This window comes from Eurosta solidaginis, chromosome 3 (assembly GCF_040869045.1).
Source record: "Eurosta solidaginis isolate ZX-2024a chromosome 3, ASM4086904v1, whole genome shotgun sequence".
NCBI lineage: Eukaryota > Metazoa > Arthropoda > Insecta > Diptera > Tephritidae > Eurosta > Eurosta solidaginis.
Window position 1 is genome coordinate 16,225,999 of NC_090321.1, and position 20,265 is coordinate 16,246,263.

At 34.9% G+C, this 20,265-nt stretch overlaps 1 protein-coding gene across 16 annotated transcripts in view; it reads left to right on the plus strand.

The window, feature by feature from the left end:
* Positions 1–7,279, plus strand: part of Hsf (Heat shock factor) — a 55,140-nt gene extending 47,861 nt beyond the window's left edge. For 13 of the 16 annotated variants that reach the window (XM_067771093.1, XM_067771082.1, XM_067771090.1 and 10 more), the window contains one exon: positions 37–7,279. In XM_067771093.1, the coding sequence (XP_067627194.1) occupies positions 37–209 (173 nt within the window). In that variant the 3' untranslated portion in view covers positions 210–7,279. The remainder of the gene's footprint in view (positions 1–36) is intronic. The other 3 variants (XR_010950513.1, XM_067771092.1, XR_010950512.1) reach the window with 2 other exon arrangements.
* The last annotated feature ends 12,986 nt before the right edge of the window (positions 7,280–20,265 follow it).

Sequence of the window (20,265 nt, forward strand, 5' to 3'; positions counted from 1 at the left end):
TTCTCTGCCGAATAAAAATAATTTAATTTTCTTAAGCTGTTGATCAGACAAGTAGGACTGTAATTTCGCGTCAATTGCCATTGCTACAACAGCAACAAAAGGATCCGTCAAGTGCTCTCAATACACCATACAATGATTATTTTGCTAATACGTCAGAACCGTCTATTACGCAAAGGAGGAATGAGCTAGCAGCATACAAAAGACCATAACTAAAAATATACAGTTATCGGACCGACAATATTTAAGCTCATAATCAACCATAGTTTTATATTGCTAATTATTTTTTTCCGATAGCTAGAATACACTATTCAGAAATAGAATCAGTGCTCTTGTTTTGTTTTAACCTATATATGTGACCCGGCCTATGCAAAGGTGGCTTATGACTAAAAAAAACAACAGCGGTTTCTCGCAATTTCTTTTTTTGAGTCATAAGCCACCTTTTCATAGGCCGGGTCACATATCATGACAAACCACTAACCTAGTTTGGTTGTCAAGTAAACATGTTTCTTTTCATAATTTACATTTTCCCCCAAGTATCTTGAATATGTTATTGTATATCGAAAAATGTCGACGAATATGATTGAATAAGCAGTATATCAATGTATGTATATATCTTTTTATTGGCTTTTTTACAATGCACGTTTATTATTGTTATACTATTGAATTGATCATTTGATATTCTTTACATAATTTTTATTTAAATCTTAAATATTGAACGTAATTTTTTTTTTGGAAATTAAACAAATAACAATCCGCTTTACGCTGTATTTTCGAATTATTAGTTTAGGTGTGCAATTGTGAGCTAATTAATGCCCAAAGGGTTTGTTTGTATTTCATTGCTCTTTTTCATATTGGTCGAGAACGCAGAGCAAACATTGGGTAGTTTCAAAGGCGCGCTAGGGATTGTAAAATTATAAGCAAGAAATCCCTTAGTAGGTTTTTTTTTTTTAAACTGAACTCTTAGTAGTGATCTACACCTTTTCCAGTTCAAGTTCAGAAAATTTCAATTCAAGTTCAGAATTTCCAATTTAAATTCAGAAATTTACAATTTAAGTTCAGAAATTTACAATTAAAGTTCAGAATTTTCAATTCAGGTTCAGTAAATTACAATTCCAGTTCAGAAATTCCAATTTAAATTCAGAAATTTCCAATTGAAGTTCAGAAATTTCTAATTCAAGTTCAGAAAATTACAATTTAAATTCAGAAGATTGCAATTCAAGTTCAGAAAATTACAATTCAAGTTCAGAATTTCCAATTTAAATTCAGAAATTTACAATTTAAGTTCAGAAATTTACAATTCAAGTTCAGAATTTTCAATTCAGGTTCAGTAAATTACAATTCCAATTTAAATTCAGAAATTTCCAATTGAAGTTCAGAAATTTCCAATTCAAGTTCAGAAAATTACAATTTAAATTCAGAAGATTGCAATTCAAGTTCAGAAAATTACAATTCAAGTTCAGAATTTTCAATTCAAGTTCAGAAAATTTGTCGGGTATTTTTTTTTTCATCCAATGGAAATAAATGTATGTAAGATGGTATCTATGTGTTAAGGAGGCATTGGACATCTTAACTCGTTTAAATCAATTTTTCGAAATAGCGAAGAAAAAACTCTCGCTCATCATCATTCATCATGAATTGGCACTTAATCGCGATTTTGGAAATTTCGTAACAAATCATGCCAGCTTTCCCTGTTTCGCGGTAACTGACGGCGATTGGGAGCACCATGAGAGGTCAAGTCTTCCTCCACCTTCGCAAGTGTGTGGAGGTCTCTCCATTCCATTGCTTCCAAACTGCTGTTTCGACTGAAGTAATTTCTTGGCCGTACCGTCATCATGCACTTGTTGCAAAGAATTATCCTCCATTTGATTTCAAGGTTCCGGATGTACACACCTTGAAGAAAACTTGGGGTACACTATACCCAAGCCACAATTGTGGCATCATAATCAACGAAGCATCAACATTTCCGCAAGTAACATATAAGTACAAAATTAATTAATTAAAATAACTTTTGAAAATTAACACCCTACTTATAAATTTCTCAATTCGAACTGTAATTTTCTGAACTTGAAATGTAATTTTCTGAACTTGAATTGTAATTTTCTGAACTTGAATAGTAATTTTCTGAACTTGAATTGTAGTTTTCGGTATTTTTAATTGGAATTTCTGAACTTGAATTGCAAATTTCTGAATTTAAATTGGAAATTCTGAACTTGAATTGTAATTTTCTTTACTTGAGTTGCAATTTTCTGAATTTCAAATGTAAATTTCTGAACTTAAACTGGAAAAGGTGTAGAAGAATACAAAAAATTAAACTACGCAATTTTTCTTTTGATTTGTGTCATCTTGTATAGACTCAAAATTATATTTACTTTTCTTTACAGTTAGAATATAAATTGTAAACCAGTAAAAAGATATGGTACATATTATGTGTTTTGCTGTAGTTCCTTAAGATTTTAATTGCCCTTTGGTTTGGGTAGACAGTAATTTGGAATTAATTTTTTATAATTTTTCGTTTATTATTTAAAACAGCCGTAAAACGGTTGTGTTGCGCAGATCGTTTGCAGTATAAGTTACATTGAACAATTTGCACGTTTAATATCATATACATACATACATACAGATTAAGAAATCAATTTTTTTTTTTTTTTTATTTTATGATATACTTATGGTATACTTAAACAACCGATTGACGAGATTATGCAATGGAATACTCAAATTGATGCTCTCATTTTTTGGAATCGGTTGGGGTTTGTTTATACTGCTCAGGCATTATCAAAAAATTTGCACATCTTTTAGTAGCAATACACTTAACAACTAGGAACCGGTTTCTTTTCTTTGATGCGACTTCGTTACGAATTTGTCGAAACGAAATCGTTAGTTAAAAAAATAAAATAAAAATAAATGGTTTCTTCTGATTTCAAAGCTGCGCGTACACACCCACACTGTATGGTACAACGCAGTACAAAAAAGCTGTATTCATGCGTAATGTAGGTCCTGCATGTGGTGTGCCTTCATATGAAACAAACCATTTGTTTAACGGCAATGTGCAACCCACAGCAGCAACTTCTTTACTGTACAGCGCGACTATAACTGCTAGTTGGTTTGAACTTGCGTTAGAGAACTTTGAGTACAATCTCTGAAGTGTTAACCCATTAATAACAAATCATACGCAAAGAGAGTTTTTTTTTTTTTAAATTCGCCGAAAAACGAAAAATCTTTTTGTATTTGCTGTATGCTGAGATAAATAAAGGTTGATTTGTTGTTGTCGGTGCAAAGCATGGTTACATCTACGCGCAAGATTCGAAATTTACTTCAACGCCGGCTTCTTTGCGGACTTTTTCAAATCAAATTACTCTATTGAGATATCGTGTTATTCAATCAGAGCTCCATTTATATCTTCAGAAGATGTATAATCTTATTTAAAAACTTTAAAAAGTATCATACACTGAAACAAAAAGACTGGTAAAATCAACCGAAATACTGGTCAATTCAACCGAAATTTTTGTCAATTTTTATCGATTAAAGCTTATCAATCTTCCAACTCTTGCTAGTCGAAGGGAAATGCTTGGTGTAATATTTATGACAAAACTTTTAAATGGATCAATTTCGAGCCCATTCCTTCTGAACGAAGTGAACTTCTGCGTTCCCTCTCGGGCATCCAGACACTTCAAACCTCTTCTACTGAAACAATGTAGAACGAATTACGAACAAAATGCACCTTTTCGGCGTTTATGCCAAGATTATAACTGTCACTCAAACACCTCTGGTCTCACCACTCTTAATAATTAATGTATAATACGTTTGCTTCTGTTCTCTTTAAGTATTACGCTTGGCTGATGAAATCTCTTCTGCAGCTGAGCAGTCTCAGATCGCGACGCTTGACAAACCGCTACCCATCAAAGACTCGGCAAAAACAAAAAAACAAAAAAAAAAAAGTATATATATATATGGGAAATTCTTTGTCAAATCAGCCACCCCTGCCCATATCAATTTTGGGAAACATTTTTTTTGAGCACACGAAAAAATTCGTCAAGAAGTGTAGTTTTTTATGCCGTTAGGTGTTTTTTAACCTGAAAAAAAAAAACTCAAGTAGGCATCTCGCAAAAAGAATGCCATTCTTTAGTCAAAAATGATCGAAAAAATTATAATTCCTCAATAATAATGACCAAATTACTTATTAGAAGTATTGTGGGGGTCGCTAAACAAGAATCCGATGTCAAATTTCAAATTCAAGATGGCGGATCCAAGATGGCGGACAGTGTTTTTCTTATGTTGACCCATTTCTAGTAAATTCTGTATGTTGGGCGCCATCTTGAATTTGAAATTCGACATCGGATTCTTATTTAGCGACCCCCACAATATTTCTAGAAAGTAATTTGGCCATTATTATTAAGGAATTATGGCTGATTTGACAAAGAATTCGCCATATATATAAATCGATCGCGTGAACAGGATTAGCCTGGTTTCATTGAGCCACTTGGGGGCAGCGCGCTGCCACAACATCCATTAAAAAAATCCTATACGAATTTGACTGTGTAATTGGTCGATTGGTTCTTCAGTTTTCGTTTCGTACTAAAACTTGTATATCGGTCAGGTAAACTTTTTAGTTAAAAAAAAAGTATATTTGCTTTTATACCCGCTAACATTTGAAGTTAATATATTTTAAGAGATTGAGTCATAAGTAATTTTAGCCACCAAAACATATATCTTCTTTCGAAGTTCCAAATCGGAACCTTCTTTCGTTATTTGTGGTATACATATTTTTCTTTTCCAGTTTTTTTTTGTAAACTTAAGTTAAAAAAAGTTATGATATATTTTGGAAGTTATTTTCGAAAAACGGTGCAATTACTTTTTTTTTACTTATGACTCCATCTCTTCAAAAATAAGTTGGAGCAATATCCAGAAAAAATAAATATTGTCGTAAAGCGTTATAAATTCATTTGATTGTTTTTAATAATGCTTTGCATTTATTTTATATTATTTTAATACCATTGATATATTGACTTTAAGGGTTAAAAAGTGAGAAGATAATTTCTTGAGTGGTGTAATTTTTCATAATGTATGTATGTAAATGCCTTTAATTAATTTTAGAAAATATTGCCTCTTTGTATATGTATTAAGTGTAACTCTGCTCAACAGCATAAATCGCATTTTTTATATTTATTTTTTGATGAAATGTTACAAATATTTTAAAAATATTAACAAACATACGCTAGATACAAAATATTCACACTAGAGCGTATGGAAATTGAAAATGTGCGCCATGGGATTGAACTCTAACCTTGGGACAGAGTTTTTAAGGAATGCATTCCATTTGGAATAATTATTCCTCTGATTGCAGCCCCAGAAGATTTTTCGAAATTCCGGAATAATTACTAAAAAAATGTTGGGTCATTATTCCTTTTTGTTATTCCGAACTAAATATTTTCTATTCCCTTCTTTTTATTCGCTGGATTGCAATGGTGAGAAATGCATTCCGTAATCCTATGCATGACTGCATTGATCTGTGTCTTGTTCAATACTAAAATGACATTTAATTCGAAAAATTACTTAACAACGGTTATTTATGTTTCTTCATTCTAATGGATAGTTTTTTTGAAAGTACTGTCAACTAATATGCAAGACCGTTATAACGATTGTTTACTATATAGTTTGGCAGCTTATTTTGAGGTTATGTTGCGAATAGAGTGGAAGGAAGTGGACTAAGCAGTCGAATGACATATAATGAAGGAATGGTGTTCGGAGTTTTTTCATAGTTAAAAAAAAATGATAAAAGCTTTAATAAAAATAAAAATATTGTTTTAATAACAACAAAAACGCCTTATATATTCTATATACATAAATTCGTAAGGAGTATCTCACTTTAAAATTTGAGCTAAATAATCTAAAGTTTTTTTGAAACTGAGTCGAGAACTGTGCGCGTGAATGTGCGAATTTTCACCGATCAGCTGTTAGTTGCGCTACTTGGTAAAATTTACAATGGTTATAATTTTATGCAACTTAAAGCCCAGTCACATAAGCAGTTTTTCATATAGATGCGTTTTACTCAATCTTATGCAGTATGAGTAGATAGAACGTATTTTTATGGGGAACGGTAGATTGAGCGACGCTGGCACCATCTGACATGAAAAAGTAGCCAACTTGCAAACTTTTGTTGCAAGCAAAGCATAAGAAGAAGAATTTTACATTGTTTTGGATAAGGGTGCTGGCGCAATTTGCAAGTGAAATTATTTTTCCCACTCGTTGGTAACTTTTCTAACATTTTTCGCAATTTAAAACTACAATATAACAAATGAAGAATTTGACATTGTTTTGGATAAGGGTGCTGGCACACTTTGCAAGTGAAATTATTTTTCCCAATCGTTGGTATCTTTTCTAACATTTTTCGCAATTAAAAACTGCAATATAACAAATGAATACGATACAAAATATGTTAGCAAGTATTTTTGTTGTATGGGGAGAATGTTTATACCAGTGCTTCGCGAAATTTTGAATTTGAATGGGCAAAACGAAATAAACTTTAATTGCCAAGTCTGAAGTTCCTTCATATTTATAAATGCTGTGATTGGCTTTCCATAATTCGATAGTCGACGCTCGTTAGCTCGATACTTTAATTCGATATCGAACGCTCAACGACACAGTTTTGGTTTACGTATTTCAATTTGAGTACATTTTTCCCGTGTATCAAAAAGTGTTTCGAAAGTATATTGGAATCATCAAAATAATTTCAATAGGGAAAAGCGTTTGTTTGCTGACTCCTTAGCTTAAAATTATTCCTTAAATAATCGCAAAAGCATTAAAAACTCTAGCTTACGAAAAGCAATTCGACACCTAATTTGGTATCGAACAGTTTGTATCGAACGTTCAATACGACGCGACGAGATATTGTGTTACGGAACGCAAAAACGATTATTTGATACTCGTTTTTGTTCGATATCGAATTACGGAAAGCCACCCCAGTATCTTCGTTGATTGTGGCGATGTTACTGGAATGCATAAGCTTGTGTTAAACACATCTATGTGAAAAATTTGATTTCATTTCTTTTTCTTATGATTTGCTTGCAACAAAATTTGGGAGTTGGATACTTTTCAATATCAGATGGCGCCAGTGTCGGAGCTATTACCAGCAAAGGGGCGGAGAAAAGCTAAGATAAATTATGTCTGTGGCTTAAACTAACACTGATAAACTGCACCTTTTAGTGTAATCATTTACCCTTTTGTTTGCAAAGGTTAAAGGGCTAATTAATGGTGACTTATAACCATAAAACCATAACCAGATCGAACCTACCTTATGGAAATCAATGTAATCGATTAATGGTGCCATACCATAACGCTAACGCCATAACCATACCATAGCCAACCAATTGGTTTTTCGCCATATCCATAATCTAAAAATATTTGAGTTGGTGAATTTTTTAACTTTTTGTGTATTTTATTTATTGTTTTGAGTAGACTTATTTTTTGTGGAATATGTTTGTAATTTTTTGCGTTTCCTTCATTTTTATGAAATTTTCGCTATTTTTAGGTTAAGGCACCATTAATCGATCACATTGGAGATGGTTATGGATATGGGTATGGTTACGACTATGGCGTTAGGGCTAAAGTGTGAATTAAACTTCCTTAACTCTAACGCCATAGTCGTAACCATGCCCATATCCATAACCATCTCCAATGTGATCGATTAATGGTGCCTTAACCTAAAAGTCGTGAAAATTTCTTAAAAATTACGAAAACGCAAAAAATTAAAAACATATTCCACAAAAAATAAGTCTCTTAGTCATAACGTATCCAAAACGATAAATAAAATCTACAAAAAGTTATTAAATTCACCAACTCAAATATTTTTAGGTTATGGATATGGCGAGAAACCAAAAACCAATTGGTTGGATATGGTATGGTTATGACGTTAGCGTTATGGTATGGCACCATTAATCGATTACATTCATTTCCCTAAGGTAGGTTCGATCAGCTGTTTTATCTGGTTATGGCTTTATGGTTATAAGTCACCATTAATTTGCCCTTAAGGAAGTTTAATTTGGCCTTAAAGTATGGCCATTCAACATGAAACAATGTGAAATAACCGATTTTAAGGAAATTGTTCACTAGAGAAATACTTTTAAATTTTGTTATTTCAAAAGAGGAATGCTTTTCAAATTGGTTCATACCACTTGAGGGATGCATAAAGGAATACCTAAGTATTTTGGAATAGCAAAAAGGAATAATGACTAAAAAAATTTATTCATTACTTCAAAAAAACAAAAAAAAAAGAGAAAGGCTGCAATCCAAAAATGTTATTCCATGAATGGGAATGCATGGATTGTATTCCTTAAAAACTCTGCCTTGGAAAAACATCAAGGAAGTGGGGAAAACATTTTTTCGCATTGAAACTAGTTCTCTATTTGATCTTCTCGATCTTCTTCTTCTTTAGCTAGCAGCCAAATGAACATTTTGTATAAATGTACATCTATCTTTTTGATAATATCTTAAGTGCATAATTTTTCATGGGCTCATAATTATAATATCGTCAAATTTCAATTCAGGGTATGTTTTCAGGAAAATACACGCAAGTAAGTTTGGCGTTTTAAGTTAAGTTGCTAGCAACGAAATGTGCCTTAGGTTAATACCCTCACAAATATATAACTAACGCCCAGCAAAGTCGTGCGTGAAATAAAGAAATTTTGGCAAAAATCAGTATCACTATTCACACAAGTAAATTGTTCAATTCATCGCGGAACATTTTTAAATTTTTGTATAATACGCTCTAATGCACACCCCATAGACAAAATAGGGCTGATCACATTCACGACGGCGGTGTAGCCGCCACATCTGTCTTATTATTTTTACACATGTTCTTATGAGTGTCGTTATTTTCGGCGCAACAGAGCGGCACGACAATCAATCACGAAAGTCGTTGTATCCAGATTAAACCTAATTCTATTTCTGGGAAGCGACAGTGAGTGGTGTCCTTTTTTTTGTCAATAAAAACTAAAATAGAAGTAAATAACAGACAATAAAAGCTAAAATCATTCTTTTGGGCGTTTTTTTAAACATAATTAATATTTTTTTCTAAATTTTTCGCTACTGGTGGCTGTAATTTATATTGATGGCTGCCGCTTTTAAAGTAATTACGAAGCCAATGCTTTGCTACGGTTTTCGTCAAGCTTCGCTTTATGTTGGTTGTGGTCTGTAGACGCCGTGTTGAATGTAATCATCCCTAATATCATATAATATACGGGGTCTGGTACGAAATGTCGAAAAAAAATAAAAATAATAAAAATGTCGAAATAAAATTCATACAAATACATTATTTCGATATTTGTTTTCAATTGTTATATACATATATTATCGTAGACGCATTTTGATTCCGTTATCAATAATACGAAGACGGAAGATTAATATTTTTCTTCTGTCGAAAGATGTTCACAAGAAACCAAAAAATTACCTCCAGCTGACCTAAAATCTGAGCCGAGCAATAGTTTTGTCCACAAAACCTCTATGCGTAGGTGGCCTTCAACCCCGCTCTAAACAATAGCCCGTCTAAGTCCAGCGCCTTTTTTGCATAATTGTGTTTGCTTACAACCAATTCATGGAAAATACAAGAACACATGGAAATGTGCAACCTTGCTTTGCAAGCAAAAAAAATATACCAGATATCTGCCGCCATCAGGTGGCAAAATCCTGAGCCAGCTAAATAATTTTATATATAAATGCAACAACAGCCAGATAAATCCAGATAGAAATCTGGTTCAATTTGTGAGCCAGATAATTTGTTAATTACTTTTTAGTCTGGCAACGCTGCCTTTAATAAACCTACTTTTTCAAAAATAGATGTCTCTGCTTGGCCTTTCGCCGTATGAGTTAAATGAAAAACAGCGGCGACATCTGCCTATCACATTTCACGTGTGCGAATTTTTCTCAATGATCCAGACCATTCCCGTGAGAATTGAGCGTCAGCCGGAGCTGTAAAACTCACTGGATGACGGCAATCATCATGATACAAAAAAGAAGGTAGTTCCACTCAAATTTTTTTGATGTATTTGGCGATTTTTGAAATTTCATAATGTTTGTTGTTTTGCCAGAAGCGTTGCCATACCGTTACTGTTTAAGGCGAAATTGTGGTTTTTCGAGATGGAAATTTCCTTTAGGATGAAAACGCAATGGTCATTTGAGACAATAATAATATGCTTTAGCACGATTTATGTGCATATATATCGATTGAGAATACAGTACAACATGCAATTTTATTGAAAAATACTGGATAATGACTCGTACATTGGTTAATAACTCATATCTTTATGGCAGCTTGACCCCTAGACAGAAAAAAAATACACGAAAAATCCTGTTGTTCTAGCATGGCCCTATTATTATAAGGACCTCCTTTAAGCAAGCAATTGACAAACGTGTATGTTTTGTCAAAATGTTCTGCTGAGCAAGCGTACGAACACTTAAGAAGGCTGTATTCCCTTGCTTTGCATAAGTACTTCGATCCAGTTTCTTCCACCAAAAACAAAAAAACTTTGTTTTCTAGGCTGATATTTCGTACTATCATATTTTTTCCTTTTTTATTTAAAATAACTATGAAAGTAATTTAGTCGTATTCGTTAATATGAAATCCATGAAAATTAGAAAAATTCGTAACACTTTTCAATCTGATAGTTTTTTTTTTTTGTGAAATTGTCATTGTCCCCGCAAAAGTCGAGTGGCTAATGTCACACGAAATGGAACTACCTCCATTTTTTGTATCATGGACATCATGATGAAATAATAAAGGTGATGTCAACAACATAACCTCACTTTTTGCCAGTATTTACTTGTACTACAAAAGTACTAATTTTTATTGCTAAATTATTCCTACAAATATCCTCAAAAAATTAAGTTTTCTGCGAAATTGTGTCTATAATATCTATAAAATTCTGGTAGCGGCTTACATAGTTATTATATTTCTAAACGTATAGTAAAATCTACTCCGATCGTAGTAGAGTTCAAAGGCAGTAATGTATGATAGACAACCCTCTAAATTATGCATGCCGGACTTGTCAGAATAAGGAAAAACGGGATGAAAACACCTGAATATTCATTTCATCATGATGTCGATATTTTGAAAATTTTTAAATTCGTCATCTCTGTTTCAAACATTTTTATTTTCGTCTTTCCAACGGATCCCCGTAACATTTTTAAGTTTTTGTATAATACGCTGTAATGCACACACATCTATAGGCAAAACTAACTAACAGAGCGATTTTTTTTCACCAATATTTTTCAGCTAAAAATAGTTCATGATTTATTATTCACTATATCGACTTCTGAGTGAAATGTCAACCTATCTCGGCTGCTTCTTTTTTTGTTGTTCATAAACGCCCCAATTAATGTCAAAATGTATTGAATTTGAGCTCAGGGCGTTCTTCAATGGAATTCTGAGAGCGGGCGTTTTTGAAAGAAATTCCGAAATAGGGCGTTATTTAAAAGATTTCTCAGATAAGGCGTTTTCGAAACGGCAGCCGAGATTTCACTCAGCAATCGATATAAAACATACATATATATAGCAATAAATAATACAACATACATATGTATATGTATATAAGCATATTTATTATAACTTCAATTGGATTATACATCTGTAAAAATAAAACTCCATTTTGAAGATGTTCAAATAAATCCAAAAATAAAAGTATTGTCTTTATTTATTTTTTAGGGGTTAAATCCTGAAACACGTTGTTATGAGCTGCTCCTTTGTAAAATTTTATTGGCAGCTCTGATGAAGATTGGTTTACTAGATTTTCAAGCCAAAACGCAATAATTGACTTATAACAAGTTTTTAGATAAATGAGAAAAAGCGCCCAGTCTTAAATGGAGGCACATTTTCAAATTACACTTATGATATTATTGCAGTTATGAAAAAATCACATTTATGGGACAGAAAGTAGATTTGAAGTTAAGCCATATAGTTGTTTGTGATAATTGCGTTTTGGTCTGAAAAATTGTATTATTGCGTTTTGGTTCGAAATCTTTTCGATTACAAGCACTTGGTGTGAATATTATTTTTTATTTATAGGATACTAGCTTATGCCCGTGGGTTTTACCCCACGTTTCTATAAATATATGCGGGCTACGCGTAACTGGCCATGGGTAAAACATGAGTGTATGATATATTCATATTTGTAACAGGATTCCCATCGCGTAGGTGAGGTTGACAATTGAGTTGCAGAAGCTATGAAGCTATAAAGGTTTGTATTGCGCTCATCAATCCCTTCGCAGCTAAGGATTGTAACGAACTTCTCCCGAATGCTGCCGTTTTACTACTGAAAAAGGGTCAGGCGCATGCTTCCGAGACGGGTCTGCATACCTTGCTATGCTACGGTCTGGTTCAGGGAAATGGGAGTGGGCTTGTCTCGGTCACATACAGCGAAATTCGTACGAAACAAAAATCTGTATGCAGGGTATTTAACACTATTTACCTCATGAACGGAGATAAAAATACAACACAAAAAAAAAAAAAAAACCAGCGAAACTCAAGCAGCGAAACAAAAAAAATTTATAACAAAAGCGGAATGGAAAGATGAAATTTTCCCTCCTCGTCTTTACCCACCCAACCTGTTAATGTACCTTGACTTTATGTACATTAACCCAAGAAAAATACTTAAACCTGGTATACTAACCTTTCCCTACATTTCGTCATCCAAATGAAAGAATTAGAAATCCATTTCTCTTTTATACTACAATGATTTCATACATTTATTGAAAAATAGGTAATAACTAACTCTATTTGATCAGCTAGATTGTATTTAAGAATATAACAAAAAAATAAATCCATCGGATTCTCAGTTTTTAGAAATTTTTTTTTTTTGTTTACAGTTTATTCAAAAGCCCATTTAATACTACCACTAAAAGATATCTAATTAATCCATATAAGTATTTATTATTCTGATATACGAGTTCTCTATGGTTTGGTCCGTTTATTGTAGTAGCTTTATACTTAATTATATAAATATTAATTTCGAACATTCGTAAGCTTACTTGGGAAATCCCATTATTCGCAAATCCCCTCAATATATGGGCTTTGTTTTGAGTTATCAACTCAGGAAAAATATGCAAACGAAATGACTAAAGCCACGAACTTGTTCTCGGTAATGAAACAGGTTGTGAGTGTGTTAGCTATTATGTTCAAACGCAATCAAACTTAGATTTCAAATCGCGGTTCAAAATGTAAAGACAAAAGGAATATTTTTCACCTAATAATTACCAATAAAATGAAAAATATTTTCCAAATCTAACACGTCGACAAATGTTTCTACTGAAAAAATACAATATGTACGCAATTGAAGTATATTTTTTTGTTTTCTACTTACTTGATCTCCATCGATGCGACGGTGAGCTCAGCGACGATGACGGCAATGTTGCAAGTTCGATGTATTATGTCTAGCGACCTTGTCTGCCAGTGCTACAATTATTTTTGAAAATACACTGGCAACATGTTAGAATGCATAATTGGACATCACTAGTAAATCGAATGGTGTTAATTATACAAAAAAAGGTATTAACGAGCTTAAGAGGGCGAGCTCATTTTCGGTATTACTTACGAGATCAACTCTTAAAATTTTATACCGAAAATGCGAGTTTTTGAACTTTGTCGGAATTCTAAACCATATAATTAAACCAAAATTACGGGAAGCTTAAATCGTCGATATTATTACCTTAACTCCCTGTTTTATGGTACACAAATTTTCTTTTTAAATTATCATAATTACAATATGAAACTATCACTGAGTGATCGTAAGAAAGACCAAGAAACTAGTTACATTTGTTTATTTATGCAACCAATCTAACTAGCTTATTTTCCTAAGAAAATTTGGAAACAAAAAAAATCTATAACTTATTTAACTATAGAGATCAATTTCCGGGAATCCGCTAAGTCGACAGCGTCGACGTTTGTTGGGAAATTTCGGCGCCTGAGTATGGACCAAGGCAGGCATGCTTAACGAACGAAACGATATCATTTCGTTACGATAATCAACGTTAATAAACGACACGAAGTCACTTCGTTTCGTTTATTAACGTTAAGATCGTCAAATTAACGTTAATTTCGCGTTCTTAACGTTAATAAACGAAACGAAATGACTTCGTTTCGTTTATTAACGTTGATTATCGTAACGAAATGATATTGTTTCGTTCGTTAAGCATGCCTGGACCAAGGTTACAGCTACTCCTTCACTTGCGTGATGATTTTTCTTTTCTTATTTTTCGTTGACATTTCTGAAGTTAGTTGGGCACATTGGCCTCTTTAAACATTTTCATTTGTTGAATCACGGTTTTAGTGGCCGTAATTTCCATTACTCCTACTAACTTTTCACCGTTCTTCTCGGGTCAAGCAAGTAGATTTTATTTTCTTATTGCGTTTAGAACTTCAAAATGGCCACAATAGTTAGATTTGTTCATCTGGCTTACAACTGGCTCAGAGTTGGTTGTAGTTTTTAATATTTATTAATAGGCTTAGGTAATTTCTTTGTGGTTTAGTTCTACTTCGAGATCACTGCAATTTGCCTGCTACTTCTAACATCGTTGTGGGATCGTAAAGTCCAGCTCCCGTCATAACAGTACAATTCTTATGGCGCCATACGTGATATGCTATCAAGGGTATGTTCATGCACAATGAAAACCATTCGCCACATAATAGAACAATAAGTTAAGAAAAAATATGTAGAGGGTCAAATTTATTAAAATTTTTGTTAGCAATTGCCGAATTTTCGGATTGTAGGAGAGTTTCAGTTTGATAGACAGTTCTGTATTTCATCTATTGAAAATTATTCTGTTGGGAAACTCGCTCTGAAAGCTTTTCGCTACTTTAATAGTTATTCCACTTTATTGCACAATGCACTTTACAGCGTTTTATTAGCTACTACTCGATTTCACTTTATCAGATATTTTGTAAACTTTGAGGTTAGCCAACGCAATTCTCATTTTTAAGGCTATGTATATAAATTTTCTCTTGATTAATTTTGTCAGTCATTATCTTAACGCTCTGTAAAAGCTTGTTTGGATCATTATTTATTAGACATTTATTCATATTCCCAATTTAACCGTCCACGAAACAAAATGTACTTGATTCTACGCCATGTTTTCAGCAACTTTAGGCAATTAACTTTAGAAATTGTTTAGAACAGCCGGGGATTTTTGTCCCAAGGCACGCGGGTTTGGGTCCGACGATTTTAATTTTTGCCCGGACATTCCGATGTCTCCTCATAAACTCTTGGTAAATTGAAATAAACTCCAAAAATCGTTTGGATTTCACCTTTATATTTTTAACGCACTTATAATTACCAGCTATTCGGAAATTTAATGATTTTTTTTTTCTTTTTTATTAGTATGGAGTATTCAATGTAACACTTTGTGCGCACACGGGTGTTCGGGTGGTTCTCGCCCACCGTGGAGGTCTTGCCGGTGTCTTCATCAAAACTGATTTTATTAATCTTTGGCCTACGCCTTCAAAGCCTTTGCTTCTACCGGGAGTTTTCCATATCTTCTCTCCTTAGGTATAAGTCAAACGGCATCATCGTCTGATCTTCCCGTTAGACAGTGTTCTTATTTTCTTTTCATCTTATTAAACTTTTGTACAGTCAGATCAGACAATGACTTCCTTACTCGTATCGAGAGATGAGAAATAACGTTATAGATCACGCCATCCAAATTTGCTGGACAAAAAAAAAACAGGAATGTACCAGCATAAATTCGTACTGGTTCAAAAAAAAAAAAATGATTGAAATTGCGTAAACCCTAAATAACTCATCTACGTAACTGTCGATCGTTGAATAGCAAACAACCAAAGCTAAAATTTTATATTTCCCCATATTCTCCTCTTAGGGTTCGAACTTGGTACTTTTCCCTATTGGGTACTTCGCCATCTTGCTCTGGCGCAGCTAGGCTATTTCACCTTATATAAGGACAGAGATGGTTCTTGGTAATCCGATCCGGTTTGTGACTGTTTTTATATGATCGAAATCTACTATACCTCGAATACAGCAAAAAAAATCTACCAGTTTCTTGTAAAAAAAAACAACAAAAAAAGGGTAGATGAAGACTAGTTTGGCATAGCATTCATACTGGTTGTGCGATAGCTTGCATCAGTGGATTTTCTGCATGGTATGTATGTATGATTTGTGCCTTACCCTGCAAAAATCGCGAGTACTCCATGCATGCATGTATGGAGTACTCGCTATGGACCAAGCGAGCGCTCCAAAATTAACCACAATTCATACAAAAAATATGGTCCAATTAACATTGCGATGTCCTAGGACGTGACCATATACTCCAGCTCCGCATTACATCAGAGTAATCCATGGAGTACCCACAGTCCAATAAACATCGTGTAGTGATTACAATCGTTAAAAACGAGCAATGATCGGCTTACAACATGTTCGTGTAGAAACGTGAGTTGGTCCATCGCTGCATTACAGTGGAGTAGAATGGTAAGTACTCCAGTGGACCATATGGTCCAACGATTTTTGCAGGGTAACATCATCTAGTAGTTCTCTGTTCCACTAGTTGAGCGCCATCTTCGTTATGCGCATGTGCGGGTTTTCCAAGTATTAGTGCATGCTCACTAATTCCAATCTACATATATATACCTATATGTGTACCTACAATTGTACAATATCAAGTGGGTGTGTTGGTGATTGCCTTACCTGGGCTTTTAAGTTACGCTCGCCCGCTCACAAGCATATCACTCTGTTGGTTCGTCAGAGCACATCGACGCTAAGTATATTTTTATGTTGTTGCACTGGGCATTGGTCGTGTCGAACTGTTCGAACCAGTGTTCGGTACAATACAACAAATATGTTGATCTGCAATACTCAATTATTATGGATGTTGTGATAATGATATCGCCCTGTGATGGTCGCATATTACGTCAAGAGGCAAATATCATTGTGATGCTCGTGATAAATTCCCCCCAACCAGACAGAAGCTAACCGATGCTAGTCGGTACCTAGCGGCTGCAACTTTCATCATTTTGTTATTGTTGATCTCTTTGCCACTCGGTTAATTATTCGTAATAATTATGAAAGAAAATCAGTTAATTGTTGCTGATGTTGTGACTTTTCATTACCAGATGTCCTTAGTGTGGTATGTTCCTTTATGATTGTTCCCTATGTCTTCTAACAAGTAATACGCGTTTCCAACCTTTTTTATCACTTTGACTTTAACACCTTGTGGGGCAAGTTTAGCATTGAAATGTTTTCCTAAATTACTTTGCACAAAATTTCTACGTATCACGATTTGTCCTGGGGTAAACTCCCGCATTCGCGCGCATAGGTTGTATGTGCGTGTGTTTTTCTCATACGCAAGTTTCATTTTGGAGTTACCTGATTCGTGAATGATGGCGAATTGATCCTCCCTACTAAGTCGAGCACTACGCTCCGACATCAATCCTAGAGTATTCAAGAGTCCGTCACCGTAGTCTTTCCCTTGTGTTACCATGTTTTGTCCGAAAACAACGAAATATGGCGACTGACTTATTGTGCTGTGTACACCATTTCGTAAAGAACAGTTAATACTAATTACGTAAGCATCGCAGTTCCGATGATCCTTGCGTACAAAGGATCTCAAAGCCTCATTAATTGAGCGATTTACGCGTTCCGAGGCGTTGGGTTGAGGTGAATATACCGCTGTCCGAACATGGCTAATTCCATATTTGTCAATAAAATTATGGAACTCCTTGCTGACAAATTGGCTTCCATTATCGGATACTATTGTCGGAGGAACACCAAAGCAATCAAAAATTGCAGTTTTAAGAAAATCTATAATTAAGTTGGTTGTGAACTTTCTTAGTGGTTGCAAAAAAGTGAATTTCGAAATCTCGTCGAGGACAATAAATATACCTATGTTTCCTCTTTTTGATCTCGGAAAAGGTCCAATGAGATCGATATACAATCGTTGGAAAGGTCGCTCTGACTCGGCTTGCTGTCGCATCGGAGGGCGAAGCGAGTACGACGGCGTCTTCGAGGTTTTGCAAAGGTCACAGGATAGCACATAATTTTTTATGTCGTTTGCCATACCGGGCCAATATAAATGCCTTTTTGCCAGCTCAATTGTTTTGGCTATACCACCGTATGCTGAACTAGGCGAATTATGAGCCGAGTAAATAACGCTTTGCCTTAATTCAGTCGGCACAAACAGTTTCCATACGTCTTCTTCAAGGGGCGTGTTGGTCTTAAAATTATTCCTATAGTAAATGAATTGTCTATTACTTTGTAGTCTGGCATATCACTGTTGGAAAATTTTCCCGTAGTTCTCGGTATTCATCGGATTCGAAGTGCGACGATTCTAAATCTATTTCTGGCAAAATCTAACTCCATCTCCTCCACATTTCCGGTTTCGTCAAAAGCGCGAGACAACGCGTCAGCGACTTTATTATCGCTTCCTTTTCTGTGCTCGATAGAAAAGTTATAATCTTGTAGTTTTAGAGGGCCCACCGCGCTAGCCTTCCGCTTAAGTCTTTTTGGTGCATTAGCCATTTCAGACTCACGTGGTCGGTTACGACTTTAAAGTCGTGCCCTTCGATATATGGCCTGAACTTCTTTATTGCCATAACCACTGCGAGACATTCCAGTTCAGTGACGGTATAATTTCTCTGCGCTCTGTTCAGTTTGTGGGACATAAAGGCAATAGGCCTTTCGTCGCCATTTTCATCAGCTTGAGCTAACAGACCACCAACACCGTACTGGCATGCATCACATTGGACAATGAACTGTTTCGAATAATCAGGGTGAATCAATAAGGGGGCCGTTGTAAGTTTTTTTTAAGCTGCTGAAAGGCATCTTCAGCTGCTGTATTCCAAGCAAACTTGGTTTGGGACGAGTCTCCTTAGACAAACTTATTTGCCAGAAGGCATCCTTCAGGTCAATTTTCGATATGCAATATACAGGCGGTAGTCGGGCTATCAGTCCATCTATATTCGGAACAGGATACGCGTCTTTCACAGTTACTTCATTAGGCTTTCTCGAGTCTAAACAAAATCTCACCTTTCCAGGTTTTACTATAAGCACTCCTGGAGAGGACCATGCGGAGCTCTCAGCCTTTTCTATTACTCCTAACTCAATCATACGATGTATCTCTTCACACAATAGCTTTTCCATTGCAGGCGAGATTGGATAATAACGCTGCTTTATTGAGGTAGCCGTGCCAGTGTCTATGACGTGCTCAACTAACTTCGTGGTTCCAAGGCCTTCTTTCTCGTAAGCAGGGAATGCAGAAATAGCTATCTCAAGTTGGTGTTTCTGTAATGAGGTCAGCGGAATCACATCGGGGTCTTCTCCTTCGTCCGTAAGTTGATCTATGCATGGTTCAGCTTGCACTTGCAGACCAAATTTCTGCCAAAAGTCCATTCCGCATATAACGTTGCTGGCAACAGACGGTACTAAAAGAAACTCAATCGTTTCTCTACGATTGTTGAAATCTATCGTAAGCTCTATGACTCCAGCCACGCTCTGCTTTTTCCCATCTGCTGTTTTTACAGAACCTAAAAGATTCTGTTAATCTCTCTCGGGACTTTCAATAATTAGATTTGCTAATTCAGATCCTATGCAGCTCTTATTTGCTCCACTATCTAATAAAAATAAATATGGTTTATCTAATATCTTTATATTTGCGTATGGTCGAATGTCAGAATTATTGTAAACTATGGAGGAAATAACAGAATTAAGCAATGCTTTCTTACGCTTCTAATAGACTGATATGCGCTTACTGGAACGGGTTGGAGTACGGTTGTTCTCTATGTCCGAGAATATTCTTTTCCTCGCACTATTGTACTCCGTCAAACGAACGTGATAGGGTTTTCTAGATAACGTCTCACTCAAATCTGTAGAAAATTTTACAGTTGTATTGTTCATCGGGTTATTATTAGTTTTTGTACTATCTGGTGAAAGTATCTGAATGTTTTCGGTAGTGTCGTCATTTGAATGGTTTGTTTCACCATAACCGTGTTTGGTGTTTAATTTCGAGGGCGATACGATGGATGCTCGTCTGGGATTCGACGGACATCCTTCTTCGAGTTTTCCGATGCAACGGTGCATTTAGGACATGTGGGTTTATACATGTTTTCAGCGCTACAGCCGTAGCAGAAGATTTTCCTGGGCTTGAGACAGTCATGATATCTATGTCCCGTCTCTTGACAATTCCAACATTTTAGCAACAGCTTCTACATTGCCGAGTTCTTCGTCTTGGTTTGTGTTGGTAACATCCGAATTAACTAGTTCATTGATTTGGTGACGTCCA